Here is an 18,228-nt window from a genome sequence, read left to right on the forward strand (position 1 = left end):
TCATGTAGATGTGAATCACATTACAACATTTAGGTGTTTCTGGATGCGGTTTTATTTTTCATGGATTTTTTTATTTTTTTAACATTTACGACTTATCATATTTTTTTTATTTTCTATCCAGCTTTCAGAATTGAAATTAGAATTCTGGATAAAAAAAAAAAAAGTCCCTTTTAAATTAAACTTATTTAACTCGTCAGTACTCGGAAGTACCCATAAGGGCATGTGTACCCCCACTTGAGTACCACTCCTCTACAGGGACTTGATCATCATGCGCGAGGCGCTGACGGAGTATGGCGCCGGGCCCTTCCAGGTTTTCCAGTGGAGCCCCGAGCTCCAGCCCAGGTTTTGGCCCCTGGGGTGCCACTGCCCGTTGAGGGAGGCGGAGCCACATCGGCTGAACCACCAGCCCTCCTGCTTAGACCTCGCGCAGTGGTTCTCCGCGATGTCCCCGAAGATGCAGGGGTTGCAGCCGTCGTTGTCCCGGTCCATGGTGCTGAACCCGGAACCGTTCTGGTCGATGCCCGCATACAAGCCTTTGATCGCATCCCCTTTGGAAGGCAACAGAGAGGGTTACCAGCAAGACACGGATATGGAACTGATCCTACACGGGTATAGAACCAAACCCTACACGGGTATAGAACCAAACCCTACACGGGTATGGAACCCAACCCTACACGGGTATAGAACCCAACCCTGCACGGCTATAGAACCCAACCCAACACGGATATAGAACTCAACCCAATATGGGTATAAAACCCAACCCTAAACGGGTATGGAACCCAACCCTACACGGGTACGGAACCCAACCCTACACGGGTATAGAACCCAACCCTGCACGGCTATAGAACCCAACCCTGCACGGCTATAGAACCCAACCCAACACGGATATAGAACTCAACCCAATATGGGTATAAAACCCAACCCTAAACGGGTATGGAACCCAACCCTACATGGTTATAGAACCCAACCCTACACGGGTATGGAACCAAACCCAACACGGGTATAGAACCTAACTCTATCTGGGTTTAGAACCCAATCAATTGTTAAGAACAATGTGTGTGTGTGTGTGTGTGTGTGGGGGGGGGGGGGGGGGGGGGGGGGTAACCCTGCTCGGCCAACAGGATCTCCATTGGTTCGAGCCACAGGGTGTCTGGCTCATATATTGGTTGGATTGTGTTGATGTGGGCGGAGCCATACCTGCGTTCCCTTGGAAACTTCCGACTGTCAGCCTGTACGCCTGCTGCTCATCGGCCAGCCGGAAGTCACTGTACTGGGCGTAGGCGGTCCCTCCCTCGTGGTCCCAGAGGTCCACCCTCAGCGCCCACCTGGTCCCGGGGGTCCTGGTCAGGGAGTAGACCCTCTCCAGGCCCAGCCACTGGTCCTCTAAGCACAGCAACACACATCGCTAGCACGCCTCCAAGCACCTTGCTTCCTATCACCTGGGTTCCTATCACCTCCGCTCCTATCACCTCGTCACCTAACGCCTGGGCTCCTATCACCTTGGCTCCTACCACCATGGTTCCTATAACCTGGGTTCGTATCACCTCGGTTCCTATCACCTGGGATCCTATGGCCTCGGCTCCTATCCCCTTGGCTCTTATCACCTCGTCTCCTAACGCCTTGGTTCCTATCACCTGGGTTTGTATCACCTGAGTTCCTATCACCTGGGTTTCCATGACCTCGTCTCCTATCACCTTGGTTCCTCATACCTGGGTTCCTATCGCCTTGCTTCCTATCACCTCGTCTCCTATCACCTCGTCTCCTATCACCTGGGCTCCTATCACCTTGGTTCCACCCAGGAATGTCTAACCCCACAATCGTGACGTAACACTGTGACCCGCAAATGATCTCACACTGGACGCTGCTAGACATCCAGCAGGCCCCTCCCACACCCTCCCACTCACTTCCCACTCACTTCCTGGTTTTCCGAAGCCCTTCCGGTACGCCGCCCAGTTCCGTCTGAAGGACAGAGTGCTGCCCGTTCGTCTCTGGAACACCGTCCAGCCCCCGTCCGCCAGCATCTCACAGTACACCTGGAGGAGGGGAGGAGTTACACAGGAGGGGAGGAGTCAGCTGACTGGGGGGAGGAGTCAGCTGACTGGGGGGAGGAGTCAGGTGACTAGAGGGAGGGAGACAGCTGACTGGGGGAGGAGTCAGCTGACTAGAGGGAGGGAGACAGCTGACTGGGGGAGGAGTCAGCTGACTAGAGGGAGGGAGACAGCTGACTGGGGGAGGAGTCAGCTGACGTGTCCTCCAGATCCTGGTAGCTGATTGGTTGGGACCCTCTGGGAGGTGTTGGTTTGTTGAATGTGGTTTCCGAGGGATATTTTGCAGGTATCTGTGACCATTAATGATGACTTCATGGGTTTGCTTCTCACCCGGAAAGGCTTCCTCACTCCTGGGGGCTGGATCCAATACACGCCGCTGGCAGCAGTCGGGGAAGTTCTCCTGATCTGAGAACAGTCAGTCCCTGAGGTCACACACACACACACACACACACACACACACACACACACACACACACACACACACACACACACACACACACACACACACACACACACACACACACACACACACGATATCAGCACGCTGGACGGTGATGGTGGATATTGATTATTAATCTGGTTAAGAATGATGTGTGCAGGGTAACCAGGGTGTCGTAGCTATCACCTTTGGTCTTGACCTGTAGAAAACAAACCAAAGTTCACCATTTAAAACACATTGATAAATTTAATAAAGGCGTTTACAATCCTCTCACACTCTCTTCATCGACCTGTTGGCTTAATCACACCTTTGATTCAACACTTTAAATACTTTACCAAACTTGAGCCTTTAAACAACGCATCAATAGTGATGTTTTGACAAAAGTGGTGGACAGGTGTCAATCCAAATCAACACACGAATACATAAGCGGTTATGTTATTTTCTCGGTTAAGTCGGTTAAATGTTTAAAAGTGTACATTAGTGAGTAGAATCATTACATATAGTTCTGAAGACTCCCTCTACCTCCTCCCTACATTGCGTCCCAGCCCTAAAACCCCCCAAATACGCTATAATAAGTGTCTAGACGTATTCTAAACCTTGTCTTTACCTTCCATTGCACTGACAGGCCCACGACAGACAGCAGCAGCAGAGCACAGATCTTCATCCTGGACCTGAGGACACAGATCCACAAACCAGAAGCTCACCTCAACGGGCCGCAAGCACTGCAGGATAGTCTAGAGGTTACGGGGGTCCCAGCCTAGTCTAGGTCAGGGGTCACCAACCTTTTTGAACCTGAGAGCTACTTCATGGGCACTGAGTCATACGAAGGGCGCCCAGTTCTATACACTCTTCTGAAATAACAAATTTGCTAGTTTTATATTACTATTAATGATTAATGATACTCACCTATGTGAAGACAATGTCTTCACATAGGTGAGTATCATTAATCATCATGTTAATTAATTAAGTCATGTTAATGATTTCTCACAATAATTATCAACAATGACTTAAAAAAGGTGGGAAAGAGTTGTTCAAGAATGAGCAGTGCTATTTTTAGAACAGGCCTGCGGGCGCCTCACGTGGTCCTTGCGGTTGCCATGGTGCCCGCGGGCACTGTGTTGGTGACCCCTGGTCTATAGGTTATGGGGGTCCCAGCCTGAAGCTCCTGGCTTCAAAGCCCTGAACACTGAACATAACATAACTATAACCATAACACAATGCCAATCTGTCATTAAGTAGTTCTCTCTGAACACTTACCAATGGAGACTGCAGAAGCTACCAGTGGAGCTCGTTAAGGAGTCAGCGGGTAGAAGTTGCCAGCTGGTTCGGGTTCGGTGTCTTGAAGTCACCAGTGATTCAGGAGTGTGTCTGTGTGTGCAGAGGGAGGTTGTTACAGGAGGCCTTATCCAGACTCCGCCTCCTCCGTAAACACGGTGTCACTGATAAAGAGCCGTTGGACAACATGCATCCGGAAGCTGTTGGAATGCAGCAACTTAACTCCCCTGTGCTGCCAGATTGGGCGTTGCCCAATCTGTTATGCTTTCGATTATGGAAGGCTGTAAGAATTTAAGCATTTCATTTAAAATGCTCATGTATCAACATTTTCTGTGGCTGTGTGTGTGTGTAAGAGAGTGTTTGTGTTTGTGTGTGTGCGTGTGTGTGTGTGTGTGTGCGAGTGCGTGTGCGTGTGAGTGCGTGTTTGTGTGTGTGTCTTCCAGATAAGCGCGTTTGACCTCGCAGCCGCAAACCAAACGACATTCTCCCTAAACGACCAAACAACCGAATCAGACCTGTTTCTGGAGCCGGTTCTATTCATTCCAGACCACATGATGACTTCACCTGGGTGAATGTGGATTATCTGTATGAGGTATGCAGCAGCCTAGTAGAATGTAACAATGGTCCGTTTCGTTCCGTTAGGTGGATGAATCTCGCCTGTTGGTGAAACAGCCCCAATAACACATTACTTTCACATGATCACGAAAAAGGCTTGCTCCATGCGGCATACTTTAATGTGGCATTGAACCAAACCGAGACAAAACGTGGTGATCTAAGTGCATCATCTGTCTACAGCAGGGGTTCTCAAAGTTTTGAAAGCTGAGGGCCAATTTAGGAACCCAAAATATGACTGAGGGCCGCCAAAGGAAGAAATGTAGGCGGGAAACGCCGTCAGCATCCCAGTGGTGAAAAAAAACATTGCACCGTGAACCTCTGGGAGTGAGGCCAAGTGAGGTCTAAATCACAAAACTGAGGTTCATCCTTTCAAAGTAATTTACAGTCGGATTAAAACTAACAAATAACAGGATTTAATTTAAAGCTAGAGAGAGTCGACTTTTCTCTTTATATTTATTTAATCTATATAATTATATATATGATGTGTGCAGAAATATATATATGATATATATATATATATATATATATATATATATATATATATATATATATATATATATATATATATATATATGTATAAACTAATTTTGTTATTAAAAAAAGAAAAAAACTTACTGGCGATGATGGAAAAGTATAACAAATGGGGATCGACTTCACGTGACAAATAAAGAAAGAGGAAACGAAAATTGTTTGCTTTGCAATTATTACATTATCTTACACATGTGGGGAACCAACAAGGGATTTCATAAGTGCGCCATAAGCTAAATCACCATTTTGTAACCTTATTAAGCAATAGATAGTAACTTAACTGATTCTAATTTATTTATTTAAATGGAGGGCACTCTGGGCTAGATGTCGGGCTGACAACCTGCCTGGAGTTTTGGTTTGGATTGTGGAGATTCACCATGCTCTCAATCATGATGAGGTTCAATATGGACCATTCTTCCTATAGACGGATATGTCCCGAGTACAAACACAGCCTACGAGTTTGCAGGGTGCTTTTATCATGCTAGTGAACATTGCTACAACACGGGCCATTTATGGCGATTCTAGACGGGGGCCTACAGGGGCCAGTGCCCCTTTAGACATGTCCCTGGCCCCCCCTGTGGCCCCCCGTGATGACCAAATAAAATAACTATGATTTTACTGATTTCACAGAACTAACTTACGTTCTACACGGGTAACTTAGAGCGGCTAACCCAAACACTGTGCTGCTGCTTCTCGGTAAATGAGAGCTCAGCAACTACTCTTGGAGAAAGAGCCACGATTTCTCCTGTTGTGAGTCGAAGCTAAGTAAAACGATTTCATTTCTTATGTGACTTGTGCAACGATGGTCAAGTATCAGGGAGACGGAGGCGAAACTGTTGAATTTTCTCTCTTTTACTTTCCTTTAGAAAATAAATCAAAACATTGCCATCAGGATTTGGTGTACACATACAGCATCAGATCAAAAGCATAGGCCTCTCTAATGATTACTTCAGTAATAGAAAATGCATACAAAACATTTAACTTCCCATGAATGGGCATAACTGTAGTCTAAGTGCATTTAAGGCACTTTATTAAAACCTATTTACATTATGGAGCCACCTACCTTTAGAAAATAAATCAAAACATTGCCATAAGGATTTGGTCCACACATACAGCATCTGCACAAGCAAAATATAAAGAATGCATTGCTTTACATAGGCAACATATACCACGTCAATATCTCATTATACACTCTCAGCGCCTGCTAGCCAGCGAGGCACGCCAGACAGAATGTCTGGACATGGAACAATAGCTAATTAACGTTCGGGAGTACTCGCTTAACATTCGCTGTCGTCTCAAACATATACTGAAGTTATACTGAGGTTCAACATACACACATGGTAGAAAGAGAGTAATATTACTTTCAATGCATGTCTAACTAAACCGTTCAATCCATGCATGATAGATCAAACAGTACTTTAAAAGCATGGACGTGGCTAGCGGAGTTTACGGCTAGTCACGTTAGCCTTAGCATGTAGAAACCCAAGGTCATAAGAAAAGTATTAATAAACTTTCTGTAAAACATGCAAACTGCAGTACGATCGTAACAGTGCATGAAAAATACTATAACACATGGGATACATCGAAGTGCGTGTGAGTGCGTGCGTGCGTGTGTCTTCCAGATAAGCACGTTTGACCTCCCAGCCGCAAACCAAACGACATTCTCCCATCTAAACAACCAAACGGCCCAGGGCTCTAAAGACTGACCCCTGATCAGATCAGACCTGTTTCTGGAGCCGGTTCTATTCATTCCAGACCAATTTTGATATTAAAAAAAGAAAAAAACGTACTGCCGATGATGCAAAGTATAACAAAATGGGGAACGTTTTTTTCTTTTTTTCACGTGACAAATGAAGAAAGAGGGAACGGAAATAGTTTGCTTTGCAATTATTACATTATCTTACACATGTGGGGAACCAACAAGGGAATTCATAAGGACGCCATAAGCTAAATCACCATTTTGTAACCTTATTAAGCAATTGATTGATTGAACTTAACTGATTCTAATTTATTTATTTAAATGGAGGGCACTCTGGGCTAGATGTCGGGCTGACAACCTGCCTGGAGTTTTGGTTTGGATTGTGGAGATTCACCATGCTCTCAATCATGGTGAGGTTCAATATGAACCATTCTTCCTATAGACGGATATGCCCCGAGTACCAACACAGCCTACGAATTTGCAGAGTGCTTTTATCATGGTAGTGAACATTGCTACAACACGGGCCATCAATGGCGATTCTACACGGGGCCTACAGGGGCCAGTGCCCCTTTAGACATGTCCCTGCCCCCCCCTGTGCCCCCCCCCGTGATGACCAAATAAAATAACTGTGATTTTACTGATTTCATGGAACTAATTTGTCACAACGTTCTACACGGGTAACTTAGAGCGGCTAACCCTTCTCGGTAAATGAGAGCTCAGCAACTACTCTTGGAGAAAGAGCCACGATTTATCCTGTTGCAAGAGTCAAAGCTAAGTAAAACGATTTCATTTCTTATGTGACTTGTGTAACGATGGTCAAGCATCAGGGAGACGGAGGCGAAACTGTTGAATTTTCTTTCTTTTATTTTCCTTTAGAAAATAAATGAAAACATTGCCATCAGGGTTTGGTGTACACATACAGCATCAGATCAAAAGCATAGGCCTCTCTGATGATTACTTCAGTAATAGAAAATGCATACAAAACATTTAACTTCCCATGAATGGGCATAACTGTAGTCTAAGTGCAGTAACAGCACTTTATAAAAAAACAACAGTGTTACCCCTTATGTTTTCTTTCATGACGACCAATAAAAAACAACAGTGTTACCCCTTATTTATTTTTTCATGACGACCAATAAAAAAACAACAGTGTTACCCCGTATGGTTTTTTTCATGACGACCAATAAAAAACAACAGTGTCACCCCTCATGTTTCATTCGATAAAAACGACAATGTTACCCCCTATGTTTTAATTAGAGCTGTCAGTTAAACGCGTTATTAACGGCGTTAACGTAAACCAAATTTAACAGCGTTAAATTTTTTATCGCGCGATTAACGCAATTATTTTATAAAAAAAAAAAATATATATATTTTTTTTTTGGCTCAAAACAAAGAAGCAGTAGCCTGACTGCTATGTTCAAATGACATTGGTTCAAAGCAGTCGTTTAATTGCACTATAGGCTCTTTTTTTGTATCGTCCTGTTTTGATCAGTGTATATGCCAATGTTGTTATCAATAAAAAATCATTTGCACAAGGCAAGGCGATGCACTTCACCATGTTGATAAGAGAATTAAAATGAGAAGAATTATGGGACAAAAAAATCAAGGGATATTTAGCATAGAAAAATAATTTGCGATTAATCGCGATTAATTAGAGTTAACTATGACATTAATGCGATTAATCACGATTAAATATTTTAATCGCTTGACAGCTCTAGTTTTAATGGATAAATATCGACAGTGTTACCCCTTATGTTTTTTTCATGACGACCGATAAAAAAGGACAGTGTTACCCCCTATGTTTTATTTGATAAATATCGACAGTGTTACCCAACATGTTTCATTTGATAAAAACGACAGTGTTACCTCTTGTGTTTTTTTTCATGACGACCAAAGAAAAACAACAGTGTTACCCCCTATGTTTTATTTGATAAATATCGACAGTGTTACCCCTTATGTTCATTTCATGACGGCCGATAAAAAAAGACAGAGTTACCCTTCATGTTTTTTCCATGTTGACCAATAAAGACCGACTGTGGTACCCCTGTCGACGTTATTGCTGGGATCCGAACCTGAGCTGTTTAGAGTGTCAACCTCCGAACTTATCAATGCACCATCAAGACACCGAATAATGTCATCGCAATGGTTATACTTGACTTTTAATTTGCATGAAATAGAAATAAGAAACTTCCAACCGAGGACATCAACCCCGGTCTCCAGGGGGTTAGCTCACAGCTCTCTCCACTTCCCAATTTTACATTTAATTATGTCTGAGATTATATATGGCAGTTCAATAGACATGATAGCATTACGTTTAAAATTAAAGATATTGTGTTTTCCTCAGAAATTGAGCCGCAGTCTCCAGTGGGTTAGGCAGAGTGCACACCACTGCATCACTGAGGCGATGAAAATACACAATAATCAATCATCAATAAAGAGGATATACATGACATTAAAATGTATGTGTGTATTTATATTATTTCCCTTTTGTTTTTTTTCATGGCGACCAATAAAAAACGACACTGTTACCCCTTATATTTTATTTGACAAAGGCAACAGTGTTACCCTTTATGTTTTTTTTCATGACGACCAATAAAAAACAACAGTGTTACCCCCTATGTTTTTTTTCATGACGACCAATAAAAAACGTCAGTGTTACCCCTTATGTTATTTTTCATGACGACCAAAGAAAAACAACACTGTCACCCCTCATGTTTCATTTGGTAAAAACGACAGTGTTACCCCCTATGTTTTATTCGATACATTTCGACAGTGTTACCCCTTATGGGTTCTTCATGACGACAGATAAAAAACGACAGTGTTACCCTTTACGTTTCATTTGATAAAAACGACAGTGATACCCCTTATGTTATTTTCCCATGATGACTGATGAAAAATTATTTATTTGACAAGGACAATTTTTTTTTCATGACGACCAATAAATAACAACAGTGGTACCCCTGTCGACGTTTTTGCAGGGATCCGAACCTGAGCTGTTTAGAGTGTTAACCTCCGAACTTATCAATGCACCATCAAGACACCAAAACATGACATCACAATGGTTATACTTGACTGCAGAATTCGCATGAAATAGAAATAAGAGTCTTCCAACAGAGGACATCAACCGGACTTGAACCCCGGTCTCCATGGGGTTAGCTCACAGCTCTCTCCACTTCCCACTGAGATTTGTAATTTGATCATGTCTGAGGTTATATATTTACAATTTACAATAAATAACAGTGTTACCCCTTATGGGTTCTTCATGACGACAGATAAAAAACGACAGTGTTACCCTTTTCGTTTCATTTGATAAAAACGACAGTGTTACCCCTTATGTTATTTTCCCATGATGACTGATGAAAAACAACAGTGTTACCCCTTATCTTTTTTTTCACGACGACCAAAGAAAAACGTCAGTTTCACCCTTCATGTTTCATTTGGTAAAAACGAGTGTTACCCCCTATGTTTTATTTGATACATTTCGACAGTGTTACCCCTTATGGGTTTTTCATGACAACAGATAAAAAATGACAGTGTTACCCTTTATGTTTCATTTGATAAAAACGAAAGGGTTACCCCTTATGTTTTTTTTCATGACGACCAATAAAAAACGACAGTGTTACCCCTTATGTTTTTTTCATGACAACTGATAAAAAACAACAGTGTTACCCCTTATGGTTTTTTTCATGACAACCAAAGAAAAATGACAGTATCACCCCTCATGTTTCATTTGATAACGACAGTGTTACCCCTTGTGTTTCATTTGATTAAAACAACAGTGTTACCCCTTGTGTTTTTTTTCATGACGACCAAAGAAAAACAACAGTGTTACCCCCTATGTTTTATTTGATAAATATCAACAGTGTTACCCCTTTTGTTTTTTTCATGACAACCAAGAAAAAACAACAGTGTTACCCCTTATGTTTTTTTTCATGACGACCAATAAAAAACAACAGTGTCATAGATCGCTAACTAGCAGAGAGTTGTAAGCACTTTTCACCCTTTTCAGTGGAGGAATTGGACTCCCCAAGCAATGTTATACTTAAAAGGAGCAAGTAAGTTACATATTAATTTAGTCTTTCGGCCTGTAGCATATCAACTAAATGAAGCAACTATCCCATATTTCTAACTGCATTTGAAGTAGACATTGAGACTCACAAAAAATGGACGCCATAGGACAGTGATCATGATTTGTCTCAATATCAGAATGACAACAATGGGTCAAATAGCAATGGCTGGTGGAATGGCCATGAAGTAGGTCTGTATATGCAGTGTAAGCTTGTCCAGGCCCTGCAAGTCAGGATGTAGGATAGGTAGTGGCCATTCCCAAAATGCACCGGAATACAGGAAATCAAATCTATTAAATTCCAAAATAATTATGGGGGGGGGGGGGGGAGAACCTCAGACCCCCTGTCTATTACTGTGCCCCATCAACATGTTTGATCGCCAACCGCCATTGAGAATGACCAATGGAAATAATTCTCTGCACAATTTGAATTGTGTTTAAATATGCTACAGTGGTCATTTGTTTAGCCAATTCATATTAAACAATGAGGGTTTTGATTGTCGGGTCGGGCCTTTGATCGAGCGTTTGTGTTTTTTTTGTTTTTGTTATCATTGCTTTATTGGCCCAATTTGAGGAGAAATCTATGCCATAAACAGACATTTTATAGGCCTTTATTACACGGGTCTTCTCAATGCCGTGGAACGCTCCGTTCACTTGCATGGGTAGTAGTCCGGTAACTTGTCAACCCCAGCGTCTTCGGTTGCTAATGCCGCGTTTCCACTACAGGGTGCGGAACGGATTGGTTCGCAAAGGTGCGATAGGGAGGGGGCGGTATAGCCCAGCTCAGTTCCGAGGTCGCGTTTCCACCGCCGACATTACCCTTTAAGATAGGCCGGATGTCGATCGCCGCGGCAGCTACGTAAACATCGTAAACAACGTCTTCCTCCCCAAGACTGCAGACGACCGTCTCCACCTCCTTGTTCGCCCAAGCAAGCGTTTTACGCGACACGTTAATTGTAAAGAATAATACCTCGAGGCTACTGTTAGTTGGTTTTTATCACCACGTCGCCCGGAAGTGATGATTCTGTCGACCAATCAACGGAGGGGGGGTGTAGCTAGAATTACTCCGGGACCCTTTCAGGCGTCTCGTCTCGTTTTCAGTACCCCAATGGAGGAGTACTGAAAACGAGGCCAAAACGGGTAGGCCTACAGCTAAGTCCGGGTCACGCCCACTTTTGTCGGTGGAAACGCAACCCGTACCGCACCTTTGCGAACCGATCCGTTCCTCACCCTGCAGTGGAAATGCGACATAAGCGACGTCAACGTCTTATAGCGGACTATTTCACTGCTGATCAACACTACGAATGCTGGTAACGAATAAATTGTAAAAAGTACACACCATGTGAAGTTATTTTCCAAATAAGATTTGAAAAGCTTTGGAAGTTTATTTACAACACTATTTACATGGTTTCGGAGTAGTACACTTTGACATTTTAATACAGTTCAGCGAGAAAGGCGACGAAGAATAAGAATGGGGCGTTCCAGTCTGCGTAAACGGGAACCCCCAACACACGAGAACGCCCATTTGCGTCTGCAGTGGGATGATATTGGAAGACACACACACACACACACACACACACACACACACACACACACACACACACACACACACACACACACACACACACACACACACACACACACACACACACACACACACACACACACACACACACACACACACACACACACACACACACACACAATTTTTCCACCGTACTTTCTGTGAAAACTCTTGAAGACGTTGGTCATCCACTTGTAATCCCATTGTGATCCGGCGTGTAATCCCAGTAGGATCCGCAGGGGGCGCTGGTGTGATCTGAACGCATGGAGGGAATATATCGGTCCTCCGGCTGAAGAAGAGGAAGTTCACAGGAAGTGACGTGTATGAGTCCGGTGTGTTTCTGTAGCCACAGATAATATCAACTTCAGGATTTATAAACCCTTGACTAGTGACGTGTGTGTTGAGATATAAACGGACGAATGTTAACCGGGAGATTGAAGAATGTTAACGAGCGGCGTTAGTTTGGTCTGTTTGCTCATGCCACCAGTTAGCTTGTAGCTAACCTGCTCCGAGGGCATCGAACCCGCGACCCCCTGAGCCCCGGCATGGGACCTGATCTGGGAACAGGTGGGTGAGATCTTCACACCTTTAGGTTTTATGGTTTCTTTTATTGTTAGAAGATCTAAGTCTTCATCCTCTATTTAACAATAAACACCAAAGACTTTATGTAAGCTTATTTTTGATTACTTGTCCACACACACACACACACACACACACACACACACACACACACACACACACACACACACACACACACACACACACACACACACACACAGGTATGCACACACCAACTTGTGCGCACACGTAATACATTTGTGTGTCAGGGTTATTTTTAAGTATAGCATTTATTTAATTTAATATTATGTCTCCCTGCTCCAGAGGCCCTCCCCCTGCCCTCGCTGCGCCTGCTGGTGTCCCCCCTGCAGCTGAGCGTGGCGGTGATGTGGCGGGTGCTCCACCGGCTGGAGGTGCAGCACTACTGGGCGGTGGCCCGCTTCGTGGGCCTTCTGCTGGAGGCGGTCCCCGAGCTGCTGCTGGACCCCCACTGGACCCCGCTCGGCAGCGGCCTGCGGGCCAAGGTGAGCTGCCTCTCTATCCTGGGCTCCCCATGCATAGGGGGTTTGAAAATAATAGCGTATTGTTTTGTTTTGGGGGAGTACACCTTTTTCATGGACAATTATTCATAGACAAGGAATCTTGTTTTAGGTTTTGGTTTTCGGGTTTGTTCTTAGAAATGGGGTTTGATTTTAGTATTAGGGTTTGTTTTTAGGGCCAGGGTTTGTTTTTAGGGCCAGGGTTTGGTTTTTGGGTTAGGGTTTGGCATTAGGGTTTGGTTAGGTTAAAGGGTCTGGTTAAAGGGTTTGGTTTTAGGGCCAGGGTTTGGCTTTAGGGTTTGATTAAAGGGTTGGTTTGGGTTTGGTTAAAGGGTTTGGTTAAAGGGTTGGGCTTTGGTTAAAGGGTTTGGTTTTAGGGCCAGGGTTTGGTTTTAGGGTTTGGCTTTAGGGTTTGGTTAAAGGGTCTGGTTTTGGGATTAGGGTTTGGTTTTAGGGTTAGGGTTTGGTTTTAGGGCAAGGGTCTCGTTATATGGTCAGAGTTTCCTGTGGGTTGGGTTTTAGGGTTTGCTTTTTCATTCTATGGTTGAGATACCAAATACTCCCTATACTGGGTGGCTCCTATTCTGATGTCTTCTCCCCCCCCCCGCCCCCAGTATATCCTGGAGCTGTGTCGGGCTGACCAACCTGTGGACCCAGAGCAGATTAGGGCACTCCTGGACACGGTTGCTAGGCCGCACCCCCCCAGAGCTAGACAGGTGAGCTCACCTGGCCCTCTGCACGGGAGGGAACGAGTCGGAGGATTTCATTCAATACGACTGCGGTACAAGCGCACAACAACATGGTATTTATCATCAGACGCACAACGCCTCATCGTTCAAAACAAACACACACAAGACATATTTAGGGGAATGTGTATCTCTGGAGTGCCATACAAACTCTCTACACTGACAACCATCTCCTCCACCATCACACACGCCTTCTTAGTTTAGCCTGTGGTTCAGCCTTTGATCTGTTTAACACACTGTGCATATATACCTCCTGGGGTTTGCGTTTTAAGATCTGAATTGATAATCAGGTGGAACTCATTTGATGACCTGATTGTTGTTGTAGGAACAGGAAGAGGAGGAGGAGGAGGAGGAGGGGCCTGTGGAGGCTAACTTTGTGGAGCTGGTCCACACGATGCTCAAAGACCCGGAGGTTAAACAGCACTTTTTCACGGTGAGATCTCCTCTACATCTACCTCCCCCTCCTCTGTGTCTCTCCTCCAGGAGGTGCTGTTGTCTGACCTGTGCTCCTCCTCCAGGAGGTGTTCCCAGTGGCGTACGGTCCGGACTACGACCAGGACCTCCTCACCCTGTTTGAGGAGCTCCTCTACCGACTGGCTCAGCTGCTCCCGGTCCCTGACCTCGGACAGGCGAGTGACTGACGACATCACTTCCTTCCAGAGGACGTCTGACAGGGAAATGGGAGATAATGGCTACCGGTGCATCGATGGCTACCTGCCTCGCGATACTGGCGTTTCTGGGGGCAGCGCAGGCCTAAGGGGTCAGGCTGTGCAGAGACTAGGAGAACTAAGGGAAGTGTCTCTGGCGTTTCCCCTCTGCAGACGGTGTCGTGGCTGGGCAGCAGCAGCAGCTCCCTCCTGGACGACTGCTCCGTCTCCTCCACCCACCTGAGAGGTTTACTGCAGCACCACCGACAGCTGGGTCACCTGGAGGAGCACGGTGAGAACCCAGCAGAACCACGAGAAAGCAACACACTGAATGAATGAAGGAAGGTTCCTCACGAGTCAAAGCTTCGTGTAATCGGGGTTTGTCTGTGGATGGATCCTCTGACACTGTGATTGGTTCCCCAGTTCCTCCCTCCTCTATGGGCAACTGCATCCTGTCCTCCCTGGCCGGCCCGCCCCCAGCCAGGCCCCACAGCCAATCAGCTTCACCGCAGTGCCTCGGGGACCACGGCCCATTCGCCGACGGAGCGGCCGAGGTCGTCATGGTGACGGACTACGCCGAGGTGGAGCTCGGCACCACTGGCCACCCGCCGGAAGAGTGCGTGGAGGAGGTCGTCACGGAGACGGAGGTCGTCACGGAGACAGAGGTCGTCACGGAGACGGAGGAGGAGGGGGGGGCACCGACGGAGGAAGACCCCGCCTTCCCCGACGAGATGAAACGGGAACAGGAAGAGGAGGCGGCGTCCCCGGCCCGCCCCCACGTCTGCCCCGACTGCCCGAAGCGGTTCCGCTTCGCCTCGTCGCTCACCGCCCACCGGGTGGTGCACACCCGGGAGCGCCCCCACTGCTGCCCCGCCTGCGGCCGCTGCTTCTCCTTCCGCCAGTCGCTGGACCGCCACAGGCACACGCACGAGACGGCCCCCGGGACGGCCACGCCCCAAAGCGAGCACGAGACGGCCACGCCCCAGACGGCCACGCCCCAGACGGCCACGCCCCAGACGGCCACGCCCCAAAGCGAGCCACAGGCGGCCACACCCCAGACGGCGCCTGGTAGCGGCGACCGGGACGCGAGCTCGCTCCGCGACAGGAAGTTGAGCTGTGAGCCGGCACCGGCGGACCCTGAGAGTTCCGGCGGGGAGCCGCCGCCCCCCCAGGTGAAGCAGGAGGCGGGGGCGGACGGAGACGACGACGACGACGGCGGTGAATGGGTGGGGTCGGGGGCCGGGCGGGTGGAGGCCCTGGCTCCGGCGCTGGTGGAGCGGGTGGTGTCCCTGGTGGCGGTGCGGAGCAGCGGCCGCAAGAGGAAGCCCACCATGAAGGTCCAGGTCATCAACCTGCAGAGGAGCCTGGGGAGGGGCGGGGCCAGCCTGGGGAGGGGCGGGGCCAGCCTGGGGGCGGAGCCTAAGAAGCGGAAGCAGGGCGGGGCAGCTGCGCCCTTCTTCAGGTGAGGCTCAGTCCGGTCGGGGGTTTCGGGGGGGGGTCGTGACGTTGGGGCCTGTATCCGTGGTAACCCCAGTGTCTTCCCTGTCGTCCCCGCAGCTCGGAGCACTCGTACGGTTCCGCTGAGGGCCTCCCGGGTTCCGCGGCGGCCGAGGGTGAAGGTGAGTCACAGTTAGGAACCTCAGGAGGGTCGGAACCCGGAGGGGGGGGTCCGCTTGTGGGTCCGCTGTTTGAAAAAGCTTCAGAGTCAAACCGTAACGTTCCATATCTTACCGTTGTCAGTCGGCGCGGAGGGCGGCTCCTCTCAGGTCCTCGGCGGCCCAGCCGCAGACCCAGGCCTCCAGGCTCCTCCTCTTCCCGGCGTTGCCGGTTGTCAGGACGACGCGGACGACGCCGCCGACCTGCGGGACGGCCGCTTCGGCTGCCCCGACTGCGCCAAGAGCTTCCGCTTCCGCTCGCTGCTGGCGTCGCACCGGCGCGTCCACACGGGCGAGCAGCCCTTCCTCTGCCCGTTGTGCGGCCGCCGCTTCTCCTTCAAGCAGTCGCTGGAGCGCCACCGCCGCACGCACGGACCCGGGCCGCCCGCCTCCCCCGCCGAGCTGCGGGACCCCGGGGGGGGGCGCCCAGACGCCGGGGGCGGGGCCTTCCTCTGCTCCCGCTGCGGGCGCTCCTTCAGCGCCAAGTCGGCGCTGCTCCGGCATGCCAGGACGCACGGCGAGGAGACGGTAGGACCTCAGGCCGCCGCCGCCATCTTAGGGGTTCGTCAGGGCCTTTAGCAGACGCTTTTATCGTTGTCAGAAGCAAAAGAAACAACAATACATCGCTGTCGGTACAGTAAGGATGTTCATAGAACCAAGTGCTAAGCACTAACAATAGCTAGGTTACCCCATTCCCCGTACACAACAAAGATAGCTAGGATAAGATGCTACACAATGCTAAGTACTATTTTAAGTGCCAGGACGTGCAACATTACACCACAGCGCACTCTGTAGGTTGGACTGTGAAGCAGCTCCCACGTCCATGATAACGTTCACCTTTCTGCCTTCAAATGTACTTCTTCGGAGTGGACCTCCAGTGTTGTAACTTTCATTTTGTTTTGTTTTTCCTCCGATCCGCAGCCGACGGGGCCCTCCGGCGTGGCCCCGCCTCCCGGGGAGCAGCAGGAGGCGCTCCACACCTGCGACTGCGGCAAGTCGTTCCCGTACCGCGCGGCGCTCACGGCCCACCAGCGCGTGCACCGCGAGGAGCGGCCGCACGCCTGCGCCCACTGCCCCAAGCGCTTCCTGTACCGCGGCGGGCTGACGAGCCACGCCAAGACGCACTGCGACGACAAGCCCTTCGCCTGCTCCTTCTGCGGCAAGAGCTTCAAGCGCGAGCGCAACATGAAGAAGCACGAGCGCTGCCACACGCGGGACGGCGTGTTCCGCTGCTCGCAGTGCGACAAGAGCTTCGTGTACAAGGCCACGCTGACGCGCCACGAGCTGACGCACTCGGGCGAGCGCCCCTTCCTCTGCTGCGACTGCGGCAAGGGCTTCTACTCGCACGCCGAGTTGCTGAAACACGAGCGCTTCCACACGGGCCACAAGCCCTTCCAGTGCCCCTTCTGCGGCAAGCGCTTCACGCAGTCCTGCTACCTGACCATCCACGTGCGCTACCACACGGGGGCGCGGCCGTACGCGTGCCCCGACTGCGACAAGAGCTTCATGAGCGCCAACCGGCTGAAGAGGCACCAGCGCACGCACACCGGAGAGAAGCCCTACCTGTGCCCCGAGTGTGGACGGGGCTTCAGGCAGTCCTACCACCTCAAGGTGCATCTGAGGACGCACGCCTACTCCTAGGACACGCCCCCTCCCCTGAGGACCCACGTCTAGGGCACACCCCCGCCAGCACCCCTAGGGTTCACCGCCTATACCTAGGCCACGCCCCCCACTCGCAACCGTGGGGGTCAGAGGTCATCAAGCTTACACTGAAGAATGAGTTTCTATTAAACATGATTCACTATGTCTGTCGAGATTCAAATCGTCTTCATTCTCCTGGGACGGGTTT

The 18,228-nt window shown here is 48.5% G+C and overlaps 2 protein-coding genes across 3 annotated transcripts; one reads left to right on the top strand and one right to left on the bottom strand.

The window, feature by feature from the left end:
* Nucleotides 1-28: 28 nt before the first annotated feature.
* On the bottom strand, nucleotides 29-3,900 carry LOC115542474 (angiopoietin-4). Of its 2 annotated transcripts, XM_030354739.1 has the most exons (7): nucleotides 3,745-3,900; nucleotides 3,095-3,158; nucleotides 2,674-2,686; nucleotides 2,379-2,470; nucleotides 1,916-2,033; nucleotides 1,198-1,383; nucleotides 29-548 (listed from the first exon to the last, which is right to left on the bottom strand). In XM_030354739.1, the coding sequence occupies exons 2-7, from the start codon at nucleotides 3,149-3,151 to the stop codon at nucleotides 250-252; spliced, it is 765 nt and encodes a 254-aa protein (XP_030210599.1). In that variant the 5' UTR covers nucleotides 3,152-3,158; nucleotides 3,745-3,900; the 3' UTR covers nucleotides 29-249. The 2 variants fall into 2 exon arrangements, with proteins under 2 accessions (XP_030210599.1, XP_030210600.1); XM_030354740.1 differs by lacking the exon at nucleotides 3,745-3,900 and having other exon boundaries at nucleotides 3,095-3,177.
* An 8,412-nt stretch (nucleotides 3,901-12,312) lies between these two features.
* Nucleotides 12,313-18,195, top strand: LOC115542451 (zinc finger protein 778). The gene is made up of 10 exons (XM_030354706.1): nucleotides 12,313-12,801; nucleotides 13,117-13,316; nucleotides 13,946-14,047; nucleotides 14,403-14,510; nucleotides 14,596-14,706; nucleotides 14,899-15,016; nucleotides 15,148-16,186; nucleotides 16,282-16,343; nucleotides 16,465-16,907; nucleotides 17,301-18,195. The coding sequence occupies exons 1-10, from the start codon at nucleotides 12,780-12,782 to the stop codon at nucleotides 18,018-18,020; spliced, it is 2,925 nt and encodes a 974-aa protein (XP_030210566.1). The 5' UTR covers nucleotides 12,313-12,779; the 3' UTR covers nucleotides 18,021-18,195.
* The last annotated feature ends 33 nt before the right edge of the window (nucleotides 18,196-18,228 follow it).

The sequence above is a fragment of the Gadus morhua genome, chromosome 4, assembly GCF_902167405.1.
Source record: "Gadus morhua chromosome 4, gadMor3.0, whole genome shotgun sequence".
Lineage (NCBI taxonomy): Eukaryota > Metazoa > Chordata > Actinopteri > Gadiformes > Gadidae > Gadus > Gadus morhua.